Below are 22,616 nucleotides of genomic sequence, written 5' to 3' on the forward strand. Positions count from 1 at the left end.
AAGAGACACAAGAGCTGTTCAGTATTTACTTAAAAAATTAAATATATTTTACATTTTTAAAAAGTGTTTTGTGGTAAGAATGAGGAATGTAAGAACAACCAATTCATCAAAATAAAATGCTCCATAGTCACCATCAGCTTTTTATATAGCTAAGGAAAGTGGAATCCATTAGTCATTCAGTAATTATGGAATAGGGCATTAAACAATAGTTTTCTATTTGAAAGTGAGGTCAAAATTAGAAGGAAAAAAAGGACACTAATTGCTAGCATGCGTCATCTTGATTTTCATTTTATTTTCCCACCAGATTCAAGAAAGCTCAAGGGTCAGGTCAGACTGTTGAAATAGTATTTAATCAACCTTGAATATCAGTTGAAAAAGAAAATTATGATATAGATAACATATAAAATTTTTATGGGGATAAGAAAAGCCAGTTTTCACTATTTACACTTGAAGACAGGAACTATTGTTATTTTTCCAGAGAACAATCATTTTTACTAAGAATATGGAGGAACAAGAAGGGCCTAGAGTCTCAGAATATCCATTGACAATAAACACAGGGAAAGGAATAAAGAGGTAGGGAAATCTGAAAAAAGATGACACTGAGTTCCCTGGTTCCCAACACTGGACAAAAATGTTAGGAACTCCCTGTCTGTTTTAAAGGCTACTTTGCCTCTACGTATTACCAGAGAAATTCTTACAGTAAGCTCAAATATATTCTTACAAGTTGTTAAACAGGCCTAAACAAATATTTGAAAGTTCAATTGTCTCCCAGAAATGTGATTCTTCCATTTACACAAAAACATACTGATATAAACAGAACAATGATAATTTATATTATCTGTTGAATTTTTCTTACTAAACTTGGTTACTGCCAGACTGTTTTGTACAAATAGCTCTATAAACATGCTGTTAATTCAGCATTCTCACATGAAAGAAGTAACAGTGTTACTTCTAACTGGAAACTTCAAGACCAAGAAAGTCTCAGAAATGAGTGGAATATTTATACAACATATTCCAAGTGAACATCACAAAAACTATTTTGGAATACATACATATTTAAACCATAAATTTGGTTTAAAAATCCCACATGGGATTTTTTACAGAAAAAGTGCTTGAAGAGGTGGGGTTTTTTTTGCAGTTGAAAAGTCAAATGGAATAGGATAGCTGCTAAAAACCATTTTACTAAAGGTCATACTTGAGCCTTCACAAACAAGAATTTTAATTATTACCCTAGCAGCCAGCAATTAAGTTTGCACATCTGATAGCTTTACAACATAGACTGGAAAACTGCATCAAACTACATACATTTATACGGCAATTGCTACAGTCAGGAGTTCAGGTTTTTGATTTGTTTCAGAAAGCCTGTATAGAAACTAGGAAACGTAAGGTACTTCTGCTCTGGAAGATTCAACTGTAATCATAGTATATCCAATATCCTGAGCCTTTAAAATCATGGATGTCCTAGAGACAATGAACAGAATGTAAGGAACATCTCCCACATGACAGTTCAGTGCGGAATACTGCATCCAAGTTTCTTTTCTTCATCTAAAAGTGATCTGCCATATTAAAGCAGATCTGTAAATTAGAGGAGCCTGAGAACACTGCATTTTGGTTTTGCCAATTCTGTCTATTGGCGACTTTCTGGCATGGAGTATATTCCAGTATAATTTATGAAGGAAACTTTTAAGATTGTGATGTTTAAGAAAGGAAACAGATCCAGAGAAGTTAAGAAATGTTCAGTTTAATTCAAGTTATTTAAAAAACATGTGAACATATTACTTTTCCTTGCCTGAGCCAATAGAATAACCGCTAGGCAAGTTAACAGTCAAGAATCTGTCAAAGAGAAATTGTGCCGGACCTGAACACTGGACACAGAAATGACCAGTTTTCTGTACAATACCAGGTGTTAGGGTGGAACACATCATGTACCTTGCCTTGAACAACTCTATCAGATGTGTATTGGGTTTGTATGGCCAGATTTTTTGACTCTGAGGAGACCAAACAGGAAATAGCTTATGCGGTAGCTCTTGGTCCTCTTCAGAAAAACTAACCAGAAGGATATAACTTAGCTTTTATATCTGAGCTGATGTCATAAGATAAGGGGAGAAGGAAAGGAGGGGAGGCATTCATTATTTACAATGTTTGCCTTCTAGAGTAACTGCTTCAGGTGCTGAAGCCCTCCATCCCAGGAAATAAACCAAACACCACTTGCTGACAGGAAGTAGAGAATAAACCTCGTTATTTTCCTCTTTGCTTGTGTGCATGCAAACTTTTGCCTTTGCTTTAGTAAACTGCCTTATCGCAACCTACGAGTCATTTTCCACCTTATTCTCTCTCCCCTGTCCAGCTGGGAAGGGGAGTGATAGAGCAGCTTGGCGGGCACCTGGCATTCAGCCAAGGTCAACCCACTACAGATGTTCTGTAAAAGCTCAGAGAAAGTAGTCTAAATAAAATCATTCTAAGACAGAGGGAAACTGTGCAGAGGGATAGGGTAATCAATTGTTCCCTATCAGAGTGAAAAGAAGTATTAGATTCAAATAAAAAGTAAGTAAAGGCCAGTATTGTGCAGCATTTTCATTAATTATTTACAACAATTAGAGTATGTTTATTACATTTGAAGACAACATCTGGCTGAAAAATACTGCTGATTTGCTGAAGGACAGGTTTAACATACAGCCCAAAATTAGAGAAATGGCTTAAAGGGGAAAAAACTTGTCAGACAACAAGTACTGACACTTGGGTAGGAATAAACAACACAAGATGGGAAAAAGCAGGTTAAGTAACAGTTGTTTTAAGATCAAACCTGTTACAGAGTAGACAAAGAAGGCTGGAAGGGAGAAAGGAGAAATTATAATTGCAATCCGAACATGTTAACAATATCAAGCCCTGATGGCAAAAAGTGTCATACTGTGTAATGACATAATGTGTAACCATGGAATGTGTAATACTAGGATGTATAACCATGAATAGAGCTTGTAAATTGGATGGGAAAAAACTCCATAATCTTACTGGTGGTCTTCCTGGTTTTTCCAAGACTGTAGCCTGACTGCCATGTCTTGGTTTTCTAGACAGTTCTAGTTCACTTAGAGAGAGATCAGCATGGAGAATGCACGAGGGAGGCCTCACTGCAGCCTTCCAGAAGCTTAAGGGGGTGTATAAAAAAGGAAGAGATGGACTTTTCATATGGGCAGATAATGACAGAACAAAGGGAAATGGTTTTAAATTGAAAGAGGGCAGGTTTAGATTAGATGTTAACAAGAAATTCTTTACACAGATGGTGCTGATGTACTGGAAGGGGCTGCCTAGAGAAGTTGTGGATGCCCCATCCCTGGAAGTGTTCATGGCCAGGTTGGGGCCCTGAGCAACTTGGTCTAGTGAAAGTTGTCCCTGTCCATGGCAGATGGTTGGAGCTAGATGATCTTTAAGGTCCCTTCCAACCCAAACCATTCTATTATCAGAAAAGAAAGAGAAGTTGTCAGCGTGTTACAAAGAAAGACAGACAGCAGGAGCTTGGGTTGTCTCATATACTGAAGAAAAGACTTAAGACTCTAAGTTTTGCAGAACTCAGGGAAAAAATGAGGGTTTTTCACCTTTGGAAAAAAAGGTCAGGCAACTCAGGAAATGTTTAAGGATGTTGTCAGGTCATGTAGGAAGAAAATTAGAGGGTGAAAGCACAATTTGAACTTAATCTGGCCACTTCTGTAAAGGATAATAAAAAGTGTTTTTATAAATACATTAATGACAAAAGGAGGGACAAGGAAAACCTCCTTCATTGGATGCAGGGGGGAATACAGTTACCAAAGACAAGGAAAAGGCTGAGGTACTTAACACCCTCTTTGCCTCAGTGTTCAACAATAAGACAGGACAACTGGCCTCTGGAGCTGGCAGATAGGGATGGGGAGCAGAATAGCCCCCCCTGTAATTCGGGAGGAAGCAGTCAGTGACCTGCTGAGCCACTTGGACCCTCACAAGTCTATGGGACCAGATGGGATCCATCCTAGGGTGATAATGGAGCTGGTAGAAGAGCTCGCCAAGCTGCTCTCCATCATTTATCATCAGTTCTGGCTCACTGGGGAGATCCCAGATGATTGGAAGTTGGACAGTGTGATGCCCATCTAAAGGAAGGGCTGGAAGGAGGATAAGTGAAACTACAGGCCTGTCAGCCTGACCTCAGTGCCTGGTTATGGAACAGACCATCTTGGGTGCAATAACACTTCTACAGGACAGATGGGGCATCAGACCCAGTCAGCATGGATTTAGGAGGGGCAGGTCCTGCCTGACCAACCTGATCTCCTTTTATGACCAGGTGACCCACTTGGGGCAGGTGAGGGGAAGGCTGTGGATGTGGTCTCCCTGGACTTCAGCAAAGCCTTTGACACTGTCTCCCACAGCATACTCATGGAAAAGCTGGAAGCCCTGGTATACTCTGTGCTGGGTTAAGAACTGGCTGGAGGGCCGGGCCCAGAGAGTGCTGGTGAAAGGGGCTGCATCCAGCTGGCAGCCGGTCACCAGTGGTGTCCCCTAGGGATCAGTGCTGGGCCCAGTCCTGTTTAACATCTTTATTGATGATCTGGATGAGAGGATTGAGTCCACCATCAGCAAATTTGCAGATGTCACCAAGCTGGGGTGGAGTGTTGATCTGCTGGAAGGTAGGAGGGCTCTGCAGAGGGACCTGGATAGGCTGGATAGATGGGCGAAATCTAGCAATATGAGTTCAACAAGACCAAGTGCCTCACCCTGCACTTTGACCACAACAATCCCATGGAGCATTACAGGCTGGGGACAGAGTGGCTGGAAAGCAGCTGGGCAGAAAAGAATGTGAGGGTCTTGACTGACAGGCAGCTGAACATGAGCCAGCAGTGTGCCCAGGTGGCCAAGAAGGCCAATGGCATCTTGGCCTTATTAGGAAAAGTATGGTTAGTAGCACCAGGGAAGTGATTCTTCCCCTGTATTTGGCACTGGTGATGCTGCACCTCAAGTACTGTGTCCAGTTTTTGGCCTCTCAATTTAGGCTGGATGTTGAGGTGCTGAAGAGTGCCCAAACAAGGGCAACAAGGCTGATGAAGGGTCTGTAGCACAAGCCCTATGAGGAGTGGCTTAGGGAGGTGTTTTTTAGCCTGGAGAGGAGGAGGCTCAGGGGAAACCTCATCACTCTCTACAACTGCCTGAAGGGAGGTTGTAGCCAGGTAGGCATTGCTCTCTTCTCCCAGGCAATCAGCAGTAGGACAAGAGGGGATGGTTTTAAGCTGTGTCAGGGAAGGTTTAGGTTGGATATTAGGAAGAAGTTCTTCACAGAAAGAGCGACTGGGCATTGGAACAGGCTGCTCAGGGAGGTTGTGGAGTTACCATCTCTGGAGGTGTTTAAGAACAGACTGGATGTCACACTCAGTGCCACGGTCTGCTTGACAAGGTGGTGTTCGGTCATGGCTTGCACTCAATGATCTCAGAGGTGTTTTCCAACCCAGTTGATTCAGTGATTCTCTAAGGAGAGGTTCAGACATGCTTTGCATATATAAAGGTTAGCTGCCACAAATAAGAAAATAAACTGTTTTCCATGATAGGGGTGGTTATGGAAAATGTTGTGAAACAAAAGTGATTTATTTTGCAGCACCTTTTTTACTCTACCTCCTCCACAATTCTAAAGTGACTGGAAGATAACTTCTTATGTAAACTGATGACTTTAAAGAATAAGGCTTCTAAATAAAAGCTTTGTTAGTTTCATATGTATCAGTTCCATAAAGAATATTTCAAGACATATTTTATATTTCAGTTAGTAAGACAAAATGTCAAAACAAGTTAGTTTGCAAATACATACAGTATTACAGACTATGAATTAAACTCCCTTTATCCACCATCACAACATTAAACTGCAATTTATGATGACATGAAGTTTAGTACCAGAAAAAACAGTAATTTGTAATTATAAAATCATTTAGCTTTATTTAATAAAATCTTCTGATATTCTTACTATTCAAAGAAATGAAGAAACAAACATTTCCATATTTTCTTTCATGCCAAATGGTTTTAATCTTCACTTGCCTGAAGCAAATTAGGGTAAATGTTAGACATACATGTTGAAAATTATTATGTATTGCAAATCTACCAACATTGTCTTTCTATTTGTTTTAAACGTTAGCACCATCTACTGGTCCAGAAGGTCCTTTCAAACTTTAGAAAAAGCTGTGGAAAGCGATCCAGCTAAAATGATGCAAAACGATACTGACAGTAAGGTGTAGTTTTTCAGTCCCTGTATAGGAAAAGGGAGAAAAAAATATCATATTGTCACAATAGATACCCCTTAAAAAAAACCCCAAAAACGAACTAGGGTTTCATTTTATGACAAAATTAATAAATCTACTATATGAAATGGTAAATTTTATACAATTTTATTTCATAAATTTGTAACATATTTGCTGCTGAAAAGTTTAATACAAGCAATCTATGATCCTACACTTAGTAAAATAGCCACAAAATTGATTCAGCAATTTTGGAAGGTATTTTTAAAGGTCTTTGTCTATTTTTCAGATTATTTTAAGCAGTAAGCACTTATGCAGAGACTATTCAAAAATGTGTGAAAAGAATGGAAGATCTGGAAAGTTACAAAGATGTAGATGATGATCTTCTCATGTGGTGCAACACCAACCTGTAGTGGAAGGCACAGAACAATAACATTACCTTGATTTCCTTAAATACAAGGACTCCCCACATTGCAGCAACCAGGCCAGGCCCCTAAAAAATAGGATTAATTTGTACATTACAGCACTTCATTGAAATTTACCGCCTTCTCATTACTGCTCTCAGGGTGGTTGAATTTTGTTTGGATAACACATTTAGGCCTTTCCATTCAATCTAAGTAAAGCACTCACGACTAAAGCATAAACATCACTGAAATCTTTACTACATAAGTCACAGTAAAATCTTCAAGAAGGACTAAAGAGGTAAGAGACAGTCTTTTTTTTTTTTTTGAATAGGCACAATTTCTTTCTAAATTACACTGTGGAGTCTGCCCTGGCTGTTCCATGTTCCTTCAGTAGGGTCAAATCATATGCCTCACTTTAGTCCAAACTTGAGTTACCTTGTTTCAAAGGACTTTTCAGGTTTATTGGCAACTACCGTGGATATTCCTAACATTTCCTTTATTAGCATGACTAACTATTTGGACAAGGTTTGATTTTATCACTCAGTATGGTATCAAGAGACTGGAACATAGATGTATTTTCTCTATAGCTGGCATCTGGACAACACACAAAGCCAGCCAGAGACAGGTCAGGAAAACTACTGATTACTGGTGATGATGCTGTACAGATTTCCTGGCTAACAGCAAACAATGATACACAACGGCAACTTCCAGGCACTCTTGGTAAGACACTTTTTCCCTTGAGGGAGCAAGGATCTGAATTTTCACGTCTGATAAGAAAATATCTGAATATGAAGCAAAACCTGGCTCTGTTAATGCTTCCCATTAGAGCTGCTCTGAGGAACACTTGACAGATGTTTGGACAAGGACCTTCCTCTCTCCATCTTCAGTGCAGCTGATGGGACACAGATATAGACCAGTAGGCAATGGTGCCTTTTTCTGAATGTATGTGTGGGTGCTGTTTCCTAGTGAAATTTGAAATTTCACTTTCTAGGTAAAGTACACTGCGAGGGGAATGCATTTTTAAAAATGAAACAAATTGTTAAATGGTTGTGATGAATAGCTCTTGAAATTCTCTCTAGGGGGAAGTAAAGCAGCAGTTCTGTGGTCCAAACAGGCAGTTTCTCATCACTGCTGTCCGTATGTTTTTCATTTTGTGATTTTATATGCTTGCCCTTTAGGCATACTGATAACTAAGTTACTAAAGCTGCTTTCCATTAATCCTTCAATTTCTAATTAGAATGATTCCCAAGTCTTTTTTTTTCCATTGCATACTGCAGAGTTTACTTGGATTTACTGCATCTTGAGGCAAAACTTAATCCCTATTAAAGATGTTTCATTAGTTTGATTCCCAAATACTGCTGTTGAGCAAAACTTTGGTTTTGATATTTATTAAATCTCATTTGCCACCTTTGCATCACCAACTAGCACACTGGTAAGAGACTGAAGGCAAAGTTTACTTTTACCTGGTGATAGAATTTATGCTTTAAAGTTACAGTATCATAAATAAGAATAAAACAGGCAGAACAGGCCAAACTATTTTCCTCTCATTTGCATAAGAACATTCTTTTCAGCAGTACATAATCTGTTCTGTTTGTTCAAGAACGGTAAAAAAAACTACCTGACTTAATTAAGTCAAATTACTGCTAGGGGATAAAACTCACAAATTAAAACATTCAGACCAAAATGTACTCTCTGGGATGAAAACATAAAATATTTCTTCCTTTAATCACTTTGGCTAAATAGTTAATGTTGATATAATTCTGGTTCCAGAGACTGGGCTTTTATGTAACCTAAAGACTCACACTCTTAATTGGTCTGCTTTTTCTAATGCTTGGAATTGACCAAGACGGTGCTTGTCATGGTCATTTATGTTCCTAAAAATCCAAAAACTAGCACAGACAAGCAGAGAAGGTAATATATACTCTTGATTAAAAATGTTCTAGATCCATCATAATTTCAACTTAATTTCACAAAGAGAAGGGTAAAAAACCCCATTTACTTTTCATTTTGTTACGTATTATTTTTTTATATACTTACTGCAGTAATTATTGGAAAGCTGACGACAGCACTGAGATAGTGATTGGCTATGAACCAGCAGCAATTGGCTATCGCCCAAAGCACACCAGAAAGAAACCCTAGGAAAATGAATCCTAATCAAAAACATGCATAGCAAGGTATAGACAACAATTTGTGGAGAATTTATACTTATAACATAATACAGAAATTGTAGATATATATTTTAGTATGCTAACTACTTTAACAAGCTGGTTCTGGTAATCTAAACCAAAACTCAAAGGATAAAAATCAGCTACTCTGAAGTAGCAAAGTAATTTAAGTTCACAATTTTCTGGGCACTGTGCTCTCCAATTTGGCAGTCAGTTTTTGAAAATCTGCAATGTTATTTTGTTCTAGTGTCACATTAGAATAAAATTTATCATTGTTAATTAATTAACCTAACAGGAGTACTCTTTCAAAAGAGACAAAAAGTCAGATGGAGTTACTTGAAAGGCAAACTACAATTCCAACACGTAGCTTGGACTACTTACTGCAAAATGGTCAGAATAAGTAACTGAAACGCTTTGCTAATTTAAAAAACAGTCGTACCTGGCAATATGGCTTGGGGATAAACATTAGGTTTATTTTTCCTGACTGCACAGTAGATCAAAAAGTAGATGGTACTTGTAAGAAATATTCCACTGAAGTGTGCAAAAACATAATCTAAATCTGAAAGAGAAATGACAAAATTATGTTAGTATAAAACATCAGTTATTAATTTCAACAAAATTAATTTCACTGATAGCATTTATAGAAACAAAAAAAGCATGAAGTGCTACTCCTAACAGCTCAAATTAAAATCTGAATGTGATGAACTCAGCTGCCAGTCTGACTGTGGATGGATATGGTCAATGACACATATTAAACATGAATTAACTGCTGTGTCGACTCCAGTATTTATTACAGCTTTCTACGCATTTCTGTGAGTTGTTATTTTTGGAACTCTACTACATATGACTTCATTCATTTAATAAAACCTTGGAAAAATCCTCAAGGAAGGCTACGAAACTTGGGTGGGGATTTTACATAATTACGTCCTCTCCTGACCATCTACAATTGAGTTCCTGTATGTAGCCTTGTTTCTTTTCTATACTTTTAAGGGCAAGAAAACCGCACATACTATGTAAGCTAAACATGGCTCAGATTTGTCCTTTTTTAATCTTGAAGGACGTATGAAACTTTTGATTACCACAGTCACTAACAATAATAAATCTTGTATGGACTTTGTATGTGCTAAAAAGAGTATTTCCAACGTGGCAAAGCAGAAGCATGTAACAAGGTCATCCCTGCCTCCTTGGAGCTGTAAATTCTCAACAGGAAAGGCAGCTATAGTAATGACAACATCTGTTTTGCCTAAGTGGAGAATATATAAACTGCAGTATTCAAGAGAAATTGTATGTGACAATGGCAACATTATGCAGTCTCAGCACAGCAATACTTTGCTCTTAAGCTGCTGCTGGTATTACCTGACAGAGTATAATCTAAACCTTAAGGAAGACGTTTTCAGGGAAATGTTGTTTGAAATTGGCAGTTAGGCTTGTGTTAAAAGGTTTCGATTAAAAAAATCTACACCGTTTTAATTATTTACGTTGTTATATTCTGCTCCACTCATCAGTTATTATCAACCTTCTCTTCCTTGACTGGTATACTGATTTGGCAATTGGTAAGCTTGTGCCCTTGTTCACCTCATCCTCCACGCATACAAACTTTGTATTTTGAGAGTGTTTGCACTTAATGCCTTCTGGAACATAGCTATGAGTTAAGTGTGGTAGCCTTTGGGATATTTCTCACTGTTTTTGATGGTGTAATTCACCTCTGAGAAAAAGGGAGTGCTAGGAATATTTCTCACTGTTTTTGATGGTGTAATTCACCTCTGAGAAAAAGGGAGTGCTAGGACTATGATTATGACAACACATAATGTAATGTAGAACCGATAAATTGTCATGGTATATTTTCAGGCATATGAAGAATTCCACCCTATGCCTTTGAAAAAGCAGGCAAACATAATGATGAAATAAAGTAGAAGTGATCTATTAGCCTTTACCAAACTGACTTGCTCCTGCGTATATAGTTTCATTTCTTCTTCCATGGTCCTTGATGTAAAGTACTGGTACAAAACTGGAACCGTACAGTATTCCAGCTACTACAGCCAGGCTACAGCCTCTTTAAAAAGAGCAAAAATTGGAGAAAATAGCCTAGCATAAATTAATGAAGTAGACAACACACTTAAGCACCCAGTATTGCACTTAAACACTGTGCATCATGTGAAAATTGCTAGGTATAAAGACAATACATTTTAGTACATTTTTATTTTCAGTGTAGTGTAGCAACGATTCACTGAGTTTCCCTATACTTTGTGGCCAAGTAACATGGAAAATTCCTGCCCTAAGAGCAAGCAGTCTAGATTAATGACATGGGAAATTAACTAACTACAATTTCCTAAAAGCAAAGCTAGTGAAAACCAAATAAATATATACTTAAAAATGCTCCCATCCTCAGCTGCACTGTTCAGTCTACACATTCTTTATCTCTATTCCCAGATTCATTGCCTCTTAAGTCCCCTTCTTCATTGGAGCACTTCTCCTGTCTCCTTACCATAGTGCCATGCCTTCTCCAGATGTATTTAACCAGAAACCACACCTACAAGCATGTCATTAGAACAGGCTTCTTCTATGCTAGAGTGCTAATGAACCAGGTGACAAAACACAGCTCTGTAATTAGTTGATATTGCTATTTAGTTTGACAGATGATTTTTTTTCATAGTAGCGCCTAATGCTTTGCTTAATTGGTAAGGTTAAGCACAGTCAACAGTGTCAGTGAAGGAAATAATCTAAATATTTGTGCAATTATTCATATATAGATTTGCACACTATACTAGTATATTTAATTATTTATTTACTTATTGTTATTTATTATTGTGCGACTTGGCTAGGAAAACCACAGGACACAAATTCTGCTCTTATGCTGTGTTCAAATACTTTCTCTGGCTATTTGATCTGTACCAGCACAAGAACTGTTAATAACCTACATGAGTCTCTTTTTTGCTGGCGAAAGTCTGTTCACCCATGAGTCATCAGAGGTATCTTCAGAAACATTAATAGACTGCAAAAAACGAAGAGTTTTTCATGCAAGTTTAGTTTAGTTTGATTTCTTAAAATCTATAATCAGATTGTCTTCTATGATTTAGTCTGGTAGAGAGCACTGAGCATAGTTAGAAAACTCTTGGGTTCAGGCAGGCATCAGCTGAGCACTGACCTCTAAGAGTAAGGTACAACAGTAGTAGGAGCCTGTTGTTCCCCAGCTGTTGCCCACTTTGGGCTCCCAAAGGAGCGACAGTGAAATCTGGCACCCCCACTGGCCTCCAACCCGTGCTATAGCTGATGGTGATAGTCAGCAACTCTTGACAGTCTCCTGGCTCTGTAATGTGGCAAAAATCTGACCCTTCAACTGAGCACCCTCATATGGTGCTAACCCTTATGGTTAACATTTAATTGAAATTGCTTCCTCTTCTCATGTAGGAAAGTAATACACTGTATCTTTATATCTCCATCATAATGAATAAGGACTTTCTAAGCTATTTAAAGCTGACAATCAAGAAAGAACACTTGGGAAGAAACTCTTCTCTTGCTAATATTTAACTGGATATACAAGATCCACAAATTAAGATAAAATCAATGATACAAGCAATACATGTTTATGCAGTCTACCATAAATCCTAGCAAACCTAACCAATGAACACATTTTTTGTTTTTAAATGGATCTGTACTTTCACTGCTGTAAAATAACAACTGTAGAGGACTTACACTTTCTCTCAGTAAAGGTGTGCTTTCTAATGAAGCTGAAGAACTCTGGACTTCAGATTTTATAAAAAGAAATATGACAGCACTCAGAAGAGAAAAATACACCAATAAATACCATGTCAGCTCGTAAGGATGCAACATTTAGTGTTCAGAGACAACAGTTATAAGTTGAGGCATTGTTTTCATTATAACCCTAGAGTTACTTCAACATGTTTAAAAAAAGGAATTGTTTTAAACAGTCATAACTTATTATGATTATATACACACATATATAATAAATATATAAATACACATATAAATACAATAATTATAACTTGTTAATTTAACTCACAAACAACCTAAGTGAAAATAAGTAAATAAACCAGGTTTTGTATTACATCATAGATCTCTGTTCTTATGCAATGGGATTGAAATGTCTCCTTTTTACAGTGTGTAGTTAGAACCACATTAACAACAGATGCCTTATTTAACAGTGACCTTTTGTACCAAACCACACGTGCAATGGAACACCTGTTATTCCATAAGGAACAGTTTAAACCTGCAAATTGGCTCTATGATTAAGGAAAAATGTTAGTTTTTAGACTTCTATCATATGTGATGGATTGAATACTGCTGCTACCAGGCCTCACGCATATGTGGAAGGAGAAGAGGTATTGCTCAGTGGGGCTCCAGTGCACTAAGTGAATAAAACGAAACATTACTACTTGTACCCCTGGCTCTAGGAAATCAGGAAAATACATGCAATCATAACTGGTAGGTTCTGTTTTTTTATTTTTATGAAAAACATTTTAATGATTTAGGAATTTCTTCTCCAAACTGTAAACAGAATGTCTACATATAGAGGTTCCACCCAGGAGGCTAAAATGAAATGCCTGGTTCTGAACTCCACAGAGCAACAGACACAGCCTTTGTGCAGTTTGCAGGAAAACATGTCTGGACACAATCTTTTTCCTTGTTGATCTTTCCTCCATGATATATCAGAAACAGACAGGAAGCAGGTGGTGAGTTGTATGAATTTACCAGGAAGGAACAGCAGTACTACTGCTATTTTCTCAGTACCTCCCAAACTCATGTGCCCCATGTAACAGCAACGGGTACAAAGCTGCATACTCTTAGGAGGAAAGTGGAAACAAAAGTCATGAATCTAAGGTAGCAGCTCTCTCCTAGCAATCAAAAATGGTTTCCTCATCTCCACGTTCTTAATAATATTCCTTTCTGAAAGGTATTATGTCCATCTGCTGCTTACTACACTTATGGTGAGCCCTTAGGATTTAGGCCTGCCTTCCTGGCAACCCAGTTGGAAAGCAAGATCATTGCTACTTAAGAAGGATCCTCTTGCCTCCATGTTTGGACCAAAATGTATGCAGTCATGCAAATAATCAACTTAAAAAAAAAAAGAATAAAGCCCTTCTTAAGATCCCAAAGGAAGACACTGTTTGAAAATTTTAAGTGTGGTTTAAGAATTACAAGACAGAGAGTTATTATGGACATGAAAACATGCAAAGCCTCTTGCTTTTCATGGACCCCAAAGTATCAGGGAAAGGGTTCTGTGGTATTTCTGTGGTTTTTACCCTCGAGTCAGTGAAATCAGATCATAAATCTGAGGTTTTCTCAACAAGATTTTTCTAGTCAAATTTGTCGCCTCTCACAGGATTTGCAAAAGTGAACCATTTCAATAACCTAGCTCGGGAGGCAACCAGGAAATTCCTGCTTTGCCTTGAACATGCATACCAGCATAAAAATATATTTCTGTGTTTATGGCTAACCATGCCACCCACTGTACTGGGTATCACATATGTTCCTACTCTGAAATACAATACTGACCAGCTAGGTATGGATACCTCATGATTTTGGCACTAAACTGATTTGTAAAAAAATACTTCAATACATTCACTTTCTAGTTAAATTGTCCGTAGGATTGGTTATTAAATATATATTTTACATTACAGAAATTCATTATAAGAATAAATTGTTACCTTAATAGTGAAAGTCCAGCTCCAATATAATTTAAGATTGGTCTTGATACCTCTTCTGGGTCAATTCCAAACCAACCAAACCTGGAACATTTAACCAGTTTCACTTAATTGCACTGACTTTATATGAATAGTTAAATTATAGCCTAGTCTTTGAAATCTTGAATCATGTAAATAAACCTCTCAGATTAGCCGAGCTGGTTAGAGCATGCTAATGCTAATGATGCCAAGGTTGTAGGTTTGATTCTTTATAAAGGTCATTAACCTAAGAGTTGGACTCAATAATCCTTGTGGGTCCCTTCCAACTCAGAATATTTTGTGACTCTTTATCTTATCTTAGAATTCTGTTTAAGTATATATTTGCAGCATTATATCAGTGTTTCAGTTGGTTTGCAAAACGTTATGTCTACTTAACAAAAATAATCTTTACACTGATTTACTGTATATTGATTTTTTAAATCTGTTAAAATTCACTTAAAATTGAAGCTAACATATTTTATCAGACCATGTTGCAAAAGAAAAAATATAGTGTACTAGTTCTACACTAACAACTACATTATCTATTGACTCAATTAAGTTAATGGACATGATTAGACACTCTTCTTGCTATTGAGACAAAGGAAAAATAAAAAAGGTAAAATAATTAACCTGAGTACTTTCCACTAAGAGGGGATAAGTCTTAGTATAAGTGATAATAAGTCTTAATATATGTGATAAACCCTCTCTAGTGGCAGACTGGGTAGTGTTACGTTAATTGCTGAACTTGATAATCTTAAAGGTCTTTTCCAGCCTATGTGATTCTATGTTTCCACAGGTGGTAGCTTTCACTGCAGTTATTAATGAAGAATGGGCAACATTAATTATGTACAACCTAAGACTTAAGTATACTTACCTTGAACTTGCCCAACCTGTCAGCAAATTAAAAGAAGCCCATATCAAAAGACCAAGAGCTAAGCCAACAGTTTTAACAATAGGAACAACTGTAATATTGCCTGAAATACAAAAAAAAAGAAAACTGAAATCAGTTAAAAATTAGAATGTGGTCTTGTATACATTTGCTTTAGATTTTGTGCCTGTTGGGAAGGCAAAGAAATTTAGGAAACCACAAGGTGGTAAGAAATAGTGTTTTAAAAAATAAATACACTGAACATGGACTTTGCCTCCATATGATTTTAAAAGTTACTTTTGGTGTGAATTTGCCTCTCATAAAATAAGCATCATAAAATAACACTTACTATAATGGTATAGCTCCATTAATATAGAGACTTTAAAAAACCAAGTAACTACTAAATAACTACTACCTTACATGTGGAAAAGTTTTTACCACCTTTTTATGAAGAAAGAGGATTACTTTGTGTTTCAAGATATGGAATGCTTTTTATCCTCACCTGTGGCCCACACAAAGCCTCCAACCATTGCCAGAGGCCAAAACCGGGGGCAATTCTGGATCAAATTGACAACCAAAGAAACCATCCATATGGAGGCACAGAGAATCCACTGGAAGAACATGCCTGTGGAAAAATCATACGCACACAGTAGAAAACCTGTAGAAAGCTGTATGTATGAATCTCTTAATATAGTAAGTTTCCAGTAGCTCAGAAAAAATTCAAAAAGGTGTCCACCTCCTTTCTGAATTTCAGGGAACCATGTTCCAATATATTCAAAAGATATATTTTTAAGGTGGGTTATAATTCTGTCAACTTTTCCTTTTCATGCATCCTTTATACACAGCTGCAAAAGACACTTTGCTGGACAAAGTGTACACAAGCCCTGATTCTCAAACACACAAAAATTTTGACAGATTTGAGGGTATTCTGTTGCTGCAAACTTTTCCCACAACGCTAGGAGCTGGTAACATAGATGACTGCACAGGGAAACAGTCCTTCAAAGCTCAAGCTTTTCCACTAATCCAGGACACTGATGATGGTCAGTAACAGATCCCTTCTTCCTCCGTAGATTCTTGAACGGTCAATGAGGCAGACTGGTTAACTTTATGTCAGCTGTGCTCAGACTTTCACTTTAAAGCCTCGCCTTGTCTTGTTAGGGCCATATTTGGCATGAAGAGGAGAGGTTACATCCAGCCTGCAATGCAGATCCTATGATTGCAATAACATTTATTCATCTAGGGTTCTCATAATTCATTACGTTTAATATAAACATGGAAATATAACATAAACCCATTAGAGTGATGAAATTCCAGGCATGAAACAAGAATGATGGTTTCCTCTTACCAATTCAACAAATAAAGGTATTAAAATTTCATTTTTGCCACTGCGTTTATGTTTGCTCCACAATTGAAAGGCAACTTCTCTGAAGACCAACAACTTTTACCTTATAAATAACATTGTATGTATCTGAGAATCCCCACAAGGGTACAAGAAAGGACATTTCACTTTCCATTGTGAAATGCTCATGAAACGTACAACATCACTGTTAAAGGGCACAACAGCAGGTAAAAAAGCTCTTCTAAAGATTTGTCACATCCTGAAGCAGTACTACTGCTTTATACCCTAACAGCAGCAAAGAAAATTAAACATATTCTACTGGATTAAGACTGTGATGATATTTACAACTCTAGCACTGAAACTCTAATATTTGCTGGTAAAATACTATTCGTATTAGCAAAATCAGAAAACCAAACAAAATAATATAAGAAAGCTTACCATCACCAGTATCAAACTTCTTAACAGGTACAAAGTTTGTCCCAAACAGAAGGACAGCTACTGTAGAAGAAGTAAAGCCAATAGCTAGATCTGTTCCATTGCTGGTGTTCGCAGCACCGTAATCTTTCCCAATAATCATCTTTGTTCTGTAGGTGCCTCTTTTTGTGGAGTTGTTTTGCTGCAGGTCCTGACAGATTCTGAAATAAAAGAGTGGAATTAAATAAAATAAAATTAAATAATACCACTGTAGTTCAGAAATCTGAAACTTAAAGGACCTTACTTACCAATCTCTCAAAAGCTGGAATGAACTGCAAAGTAGAATCTCATGAGGTGAGAAGCTGTCATAAAATATGAATAAAGTGATTTAAGAACAGATGCACAAAAAAAAATAAATCACTATTGTTTCATAATCAGCTTCACAGAAAAACAAGTCTGAACACATAACAAGCGAATGCAGAGGTGCACTCATAGGTTATGAGGACTTGAATCCATGGGAAGCCCTGATGCTTTAGTGAGATGTTCTATCAGACTATTCCTTATTCCTGTAGCCAAAGGGGAGGCCGTACTGGGATGCATAAAAAAGCCGGAGTTAGACAAAATCTTAACTGGCAGAAGAGGTGACAGCAATCTGCACACCCGCCAGCTAGAAGTCAGGAACAGTTACAGAGATTCCATAGATGTCACAGTGGGATCAACACAAGATCATAAGGCAACCGCAGGGATTGCTCTAGCTGACAAAACCATGAAAGGTTCTTTTTTTTCCTGTTGGGAACAAAGGGAGAAGCTGACTCTAAAGTTTCTTCATTCATTCCACGTAACCATAACGAGAAAGGCAAAGATATTTTTAATCCCATAATACCTCCCTCTTTTTTTTTTAAGTGGGAGATTCATCTTGATTGGGTTGTTGAGTGGTACACTCAACAGATGTGCCACATACACACTTTTGATATGATTATTATATGGATTATAACTCTGACAGAAAAGGTGTCTCTGAGGACAAACATAATTATGTGAACTTTGTAAACATAATCTTAACACCACACTTGAAAGATTACATGTAGGAAAAGTGTTTGGAAATTTAACTTCAAATGGTAACAGGATACTTAATATACTGCTATAGCAATATTCATCCAATACTCTTGTCGAAGTAATGCTATTTATACTGAATCAAACGACATCCCAGCGCAGTTTGCCATTCCCCAGTGTACGTGGACTAGCCTGGAGAAAAAAAAGCTGAAATAGGATGGTGGAAATTTTGCCAAGTCTTGTAAGAGATGCTGTGACTACACTCTCTGCACAAAAGAAGAGCTGAGCTGCTGAACATTCTTTCATCTTATTTTACCCTCCAGCCTTACCTTCTCCACAGTCCTTAGGACACCAAGAACTGTATCTGCTGAGGTTATGCTTTTCTCTGCCGCTTCAACAGGGCCATCAGTGCTTGCTGAAATTAATTATTTGTATTAGCAGACGAAAAGCTCAATTCCACAACTATATAACCATTTAATTTCTGTAATTTCGCCCCTCAAAAGGTATCAGTATAGCTCTAACTTAAGAAAAACATAGATGACACTTAAGAGACACATCATGAAGGTACAATGGCACAGCTGTTTCAATTTATATTAAATTTTTCTCCCTCCTCATCTTTCTTTCCTGCTTAGCAGATAAGCTTCTCCAGGAACTGTATTTAAGACTTCTACAAAGTGTGTTTTACCCAGGACCTGTAGACACTGAGCAGTGCAAATAATAATTTTTGAGATTTCTTCAAAAACTCAACTTCACAGGATACACTGTGACATGTCAAGAAGAAATCGATATAGATAAAGGCTGGCATCAGCTACCTTCATTCCAGCAACCTCAACTCACTGAGTGAATACATTTATTCATTTATGCAGTGGACAACTACGACACAAGAGCTGGGTTTTGCACATAAAGAACACCATGCTGTTAAGGACACAGAAATAAAGCTGATTACACTGCACCTCTGTGAATGCAAGAATCACACCTTTTGCCTTTAAATAAATGAGTCATTACGCAGGTAAGATACTAAGAACCTTTCAAATTTGAAGTAGTTTATCTGTCTTTCTGATTTTGTACAGAAAATTGTTAAAAATATTTTAGTTTTGTGTCTACTAAAAGAAAATATGTGTGCTGCAGGGCAATACACTTTTCTGCTTGCTTCCTATGTTCAAAAAAAAATCTCTGTATTGTGCAGATTGAAGACTGTTGCACAGTTGGAGAATCAGAATCGTAATACCAAAAATAGAAAGACAACTCCACTTAACTAAGGAAGAGTATGCTTCATTCAGACTGCTTAAAACTCTGTTACTTTTCAAAGTTTGGGACACTTCGTTCCAAATTCGGCTAAATTTCAGACCCAACTCTCAACTCCATTTTAAATCTTTCAAGAGAAAGCTCCATGAGACAAGGCCTGGAGCAACTTTCTCTAACTTCAGTGGCAGCACTGCTTGAAGCAGGAGTTGAACCAGGTGATCAACAGAGGTTCCTTCCAAGCTAAATAATTCTACTATTGTATGATCCAATGCTAGGAGCAAAGAAGTAACTGGCATACAGCATGAAGTTGACTATACTTTTTGCACATACAGAACTTCAGAGAGTTCCCTAAAAGCCTCTTCTCTTCAATCCTGTTATTGCCAGATGGACTTGCTTATATGCCTCCATTATAGATACCAAATGCCAGACCAGAATCACTTGCTGAAGCTGCCATATTAGAGCATTGTGATTGTTTCTGAAAATCAAGCAGAGACAACTGGAATTGTTCCTGTTCTTGAAGGCTTTTTTGCCCCCTAAGCAGCTCTTACTGAAGGTCACTTCAGGGCTCCCAAGCTGCAGAAGAAATACAATGGACTTTTGTTGGCACATATTCCTCTTATCCTTCTAACTTCACTGGTTCACCTCACTGGAATGCTGTGCTCTGTATTTTCACTGTTTCCTCAGAAATTTGCCACCACTTTCTTCCTTCACAGAGACACAACAAATTATGATGCTCACTTAATGCAACAGCAACACATTGCTCCAGTTTCCACAGATAGGCATGAAATCAAGAAGCCAGCCTTTGGGAGCTTTCACCCCTAAGGAGACCCGAGCTGCTGTTAAGATCCCAAATAAACTGTATGCGCTAAAGGAATGGGTAGAGATCCCCAGGTGACACCGCAACTCATGACTAGAAGTTGCTCAGGAAGTGCGTGTTCACTTCCCCAAGACGACGAACGCTTTTAAAGAGACGTTCTCCGGGCAGTGTTTTCAGCGAGCGCTCTCAGGGAACTCGGAAGTCGCTCGGATGGGCGCTCCGCACGAGTGTGGCTGCACTGACGCCGCCGCGCCGGGGTAGCGGCGGCCCGGCCCTGGGCCCGGCTCTCTCCGCCGGACACGGCACCCCGCAGGGACACTCGTGGCCCGGCTCCAGCCGGACGCCGTTCCGTCCGTCCCCCAGCGCCCCGCGCCCGGCTCACCGCCGCGGCCGGTTTTACGGCTCTGCGCTGCGGGACGGAAGGCGGCCGCGGACGAGCCCGCACCGGCGGATCCCCGCCCGGGCACTCCGTGCGGCCCCGGCTCCCGCCGCCCGCGCCCCTCCGCGCCCGCCCCCGCCACGCTACCGCCGGGGCTGCGCACAGGCCTCGCCACCGATCCCCGTGACTGCCGCCCGCGCCGGCACCGCCCCGCGCCTCGGCCCGCCCCCGCCCGCCTCCATCCGCCCCCATCCGTGCCCAGCCCTCAGCCGCCCCTTCGGCCGGGAGCGCCGGGAGGAGAGCGACGGGTGACTCTCGCCCGCCTTTCCCGTGCTGCCATGGTAGAGGGGATTTGCTGGGGCGTCGACTTCCCGTCTAGCGGGGGACAAACACCAAGAGAAACCTTAAATAAAGGCACCGACGTTGTGACAAAATCGCCCTTGCCCCTCCCGGCCGTAAGCGGCAGCCGATGAGACAGTTCCCTCCGTGAAAGTGCACCCGTGTACTTCACAGGCCGATGCTGTGCTGTAACTTAACACGAAAGAATCACAAAATCAATCAGGTTGGAAAAGACCTCTGAGGTCGTCGAGTCCAACCCATGACAACACCACTGTGTCAACTAGACCGTGGCACTGAGTGCCACATCCAGTCTTTTCTTAACTTCAGGGACAACGACTCCACCACCTCCCTGGGCAGTCCATTCCAATGTCTAATCATCTTTCTGAGAAGAAATTCTTTCTAATGTCCAACTTAAACCTCCTCTGTTGCAGCTTAAGGCTATGCCCTCTCATCTTGTCACTAGTTGACTCGGAGAAGAGACTGACTCCCACCTGGCTACAACCTCCTTTCAGGTGGTTGTAAGGAGTGATAAGGTCACCCCTGAGCCTCTTCCACTCCAGGCTAAACAACCCCAGCTCCTCCTTCAGCTGCTGCACTTAAGACCTGTGCTCCAGAAAAGGAGCCCAAGTTTTAGCAGCACTTGCCCAGCAACACAGCTGTGGTTCAAAGATGGCACTGTTCCCACAGGGGATAGCATGGTCTCATTAAAGCTCCTCTCTTGCTCCCGAGACCTCCCTGACTGCTGAGGGGTTTCCACGGGGCTGGGGGGTCACAGGCACCTGCTGAGAGGGGCAGGCATGTCAGGGAAGGCAGGCACATTTCCAGGCCATGCAGCAGTCTCTGGCCCTGTGGTGCACAGCAAGTCAAGGAAAGCCCCCAGGCTGGTCAGAGCATCCAGGGTTTTTTTTCTTGAGCACAGAAATTACCACCAGTTGCTCTGGAAGCCCTGTGTTGTTTGGCAACCAAAATCAAGTAGGGAAAAAACCTTTAATATGCTGTCAAGAAGAGATTCTTGCAGATTTCCCTGTAAGGATTTGATCCAAACTAGCTAGAGCATAGACTATTAGTCAGCATGTTTAGTCACGAAGCAAACATTTCTCTCTGTGCTGTTGAAGTACAGTTACCAGATGGCAGCCCAAATTATCTCCTTACAAACACAGCACGAGCCTTCTAAAGTAATGCTTCATATTTTGCAAATCAAATCTGCATTTTCCAAAATAAGAATTTATGTTTTTTCTTTAGAGAATAAGCTCTCATTCCCTTGGATTCAGTAAAGCTAGGAATGCACAATTTATCAATCACTTTAACATAAATGTCTGTACATATGTCATTTAGAGATGAACTGCAGAACGTCTCTATGGAAACAGTTTAGCTATAGTGCATCCAAGAGGAACAAATGTAGCCCAGAAAAAGAAAGAATTCTAGAGGCAGTGCAAGTATATGTGTTGCATTATTTTATTTAGAAGATAAGTATTAAGGACAATATTAATCTTTTATATTGAATTGCCTGCACGTAGAAAGAAAAAGCACATTAAGGAGCCTAGCCTGTAACTACATCCTTTCAGTATCCAGGAATAAAGACAAGTCAAGATGCAGGAGCTTGTGCTTGGTGATCATTGATAAAATCCACCTCTCTCCTGCAGATTGGCCATGGACTGTCAGCTAGGAAGACTGGCAGC

The 22,616-nt window shown here is 39.3% G+C and overlaps 1 protein-coding gene across 7 annotated transcripts; it reads right to left on the reverse strand.

Annotated features, from left to right (window-relative positions):
* Positions 1-311: 311 nt before the first annotated feature.
* On the reverse strand, positions 312-20,787 carry TMEM144 (transmembrane protein 144). 7 transcript variants are annotated; one of them, XM_050338471.1, is made up of 14 exons: positions 20,746-20,787; positions 18,487-18,572; positions 17,416-17,469; positions 17,132-17,328; positions 15,857-15,979; positions 15,361-15,460; positions 14,472-14,552; positions 12,499-12,580; positions 11,724-11,797; positions 10,740-10,858; positions 9,245-9,364; positions 8,678-8,775; positions 6,676-6,729; positions 312-6,247 (listed from the first exon to the last, which is right to left on the reverse strand). In XM_050338471.1, the coding sequence occupies exons 4-14, from the start codon at positions 17,268-17,270 to the stop codon at positions 6,164-6,166; spliced, it is 1,074 nt and encodes a 357-aa protein (XP_050194428.1). In that variant the 5' UTR covers positions 17,271-17,328; positions 17,416-17,469; positions 18,487-18,572; positions 20,746-20,787; the 3' UTR covers positions 312-6,163. The 7 variants fall into 7 exon arrangements, with proteins under 7 accessions (XP_050194428.1, XP_050194431.1, XP_050194430.1 ...); XM_050338474.1 differs by having other exon boundaries at positions 20,762-20,781; XM_050338473.1 differs by lacking the exon at positions 20,746-20,787 and adding an exon at positions 20,602-20,620.
* Positions 20,788-22,616: the final 1,829 nt, after the last annotated feature.

The sequence above is a fragment of the Myiozetetes cayanensis genome, unplaced genomic scaffold (assembly GCF_022539395.1).
Source record: "Myiozetetes cayanensis isolate MyiCay16 unplaced genomic scaffold, myiCay2020 scf7, whole genome shotgun sequence".
NCBI classification, from domain to species: domain Eukaryota; kingdom Metazoa; phylum Chordata; class Aves; order Passeriformes; family Tyrannidae; genus Myiozetetes; species Myiozetetes cayanensis.

Bases quoted from the DNA above. Each gene is read 5' to 3' on its own strand.
- TMEM144 (XM_050338471.1), bottom strand. From the start codon at position 17,270: ATGATTATTGGGAAAGATTACGGTGCTGCGAACACCAGCAATGGAACA. The intron at 15,980-17,131 runs GTAAGCTTTCTT...ATTTTTCCACAG, and splicing joins GAAGTTTGATACTGGTGATG to GCATGTTCTTCCAGTGGATT. The intron at 6,248-6,675 runs GTAATGTTATTG...TTTCCTATACAG, and splicing joins TTGTATTTAAGGAAATCAAG to GGACTGAAAAACTACACCTT.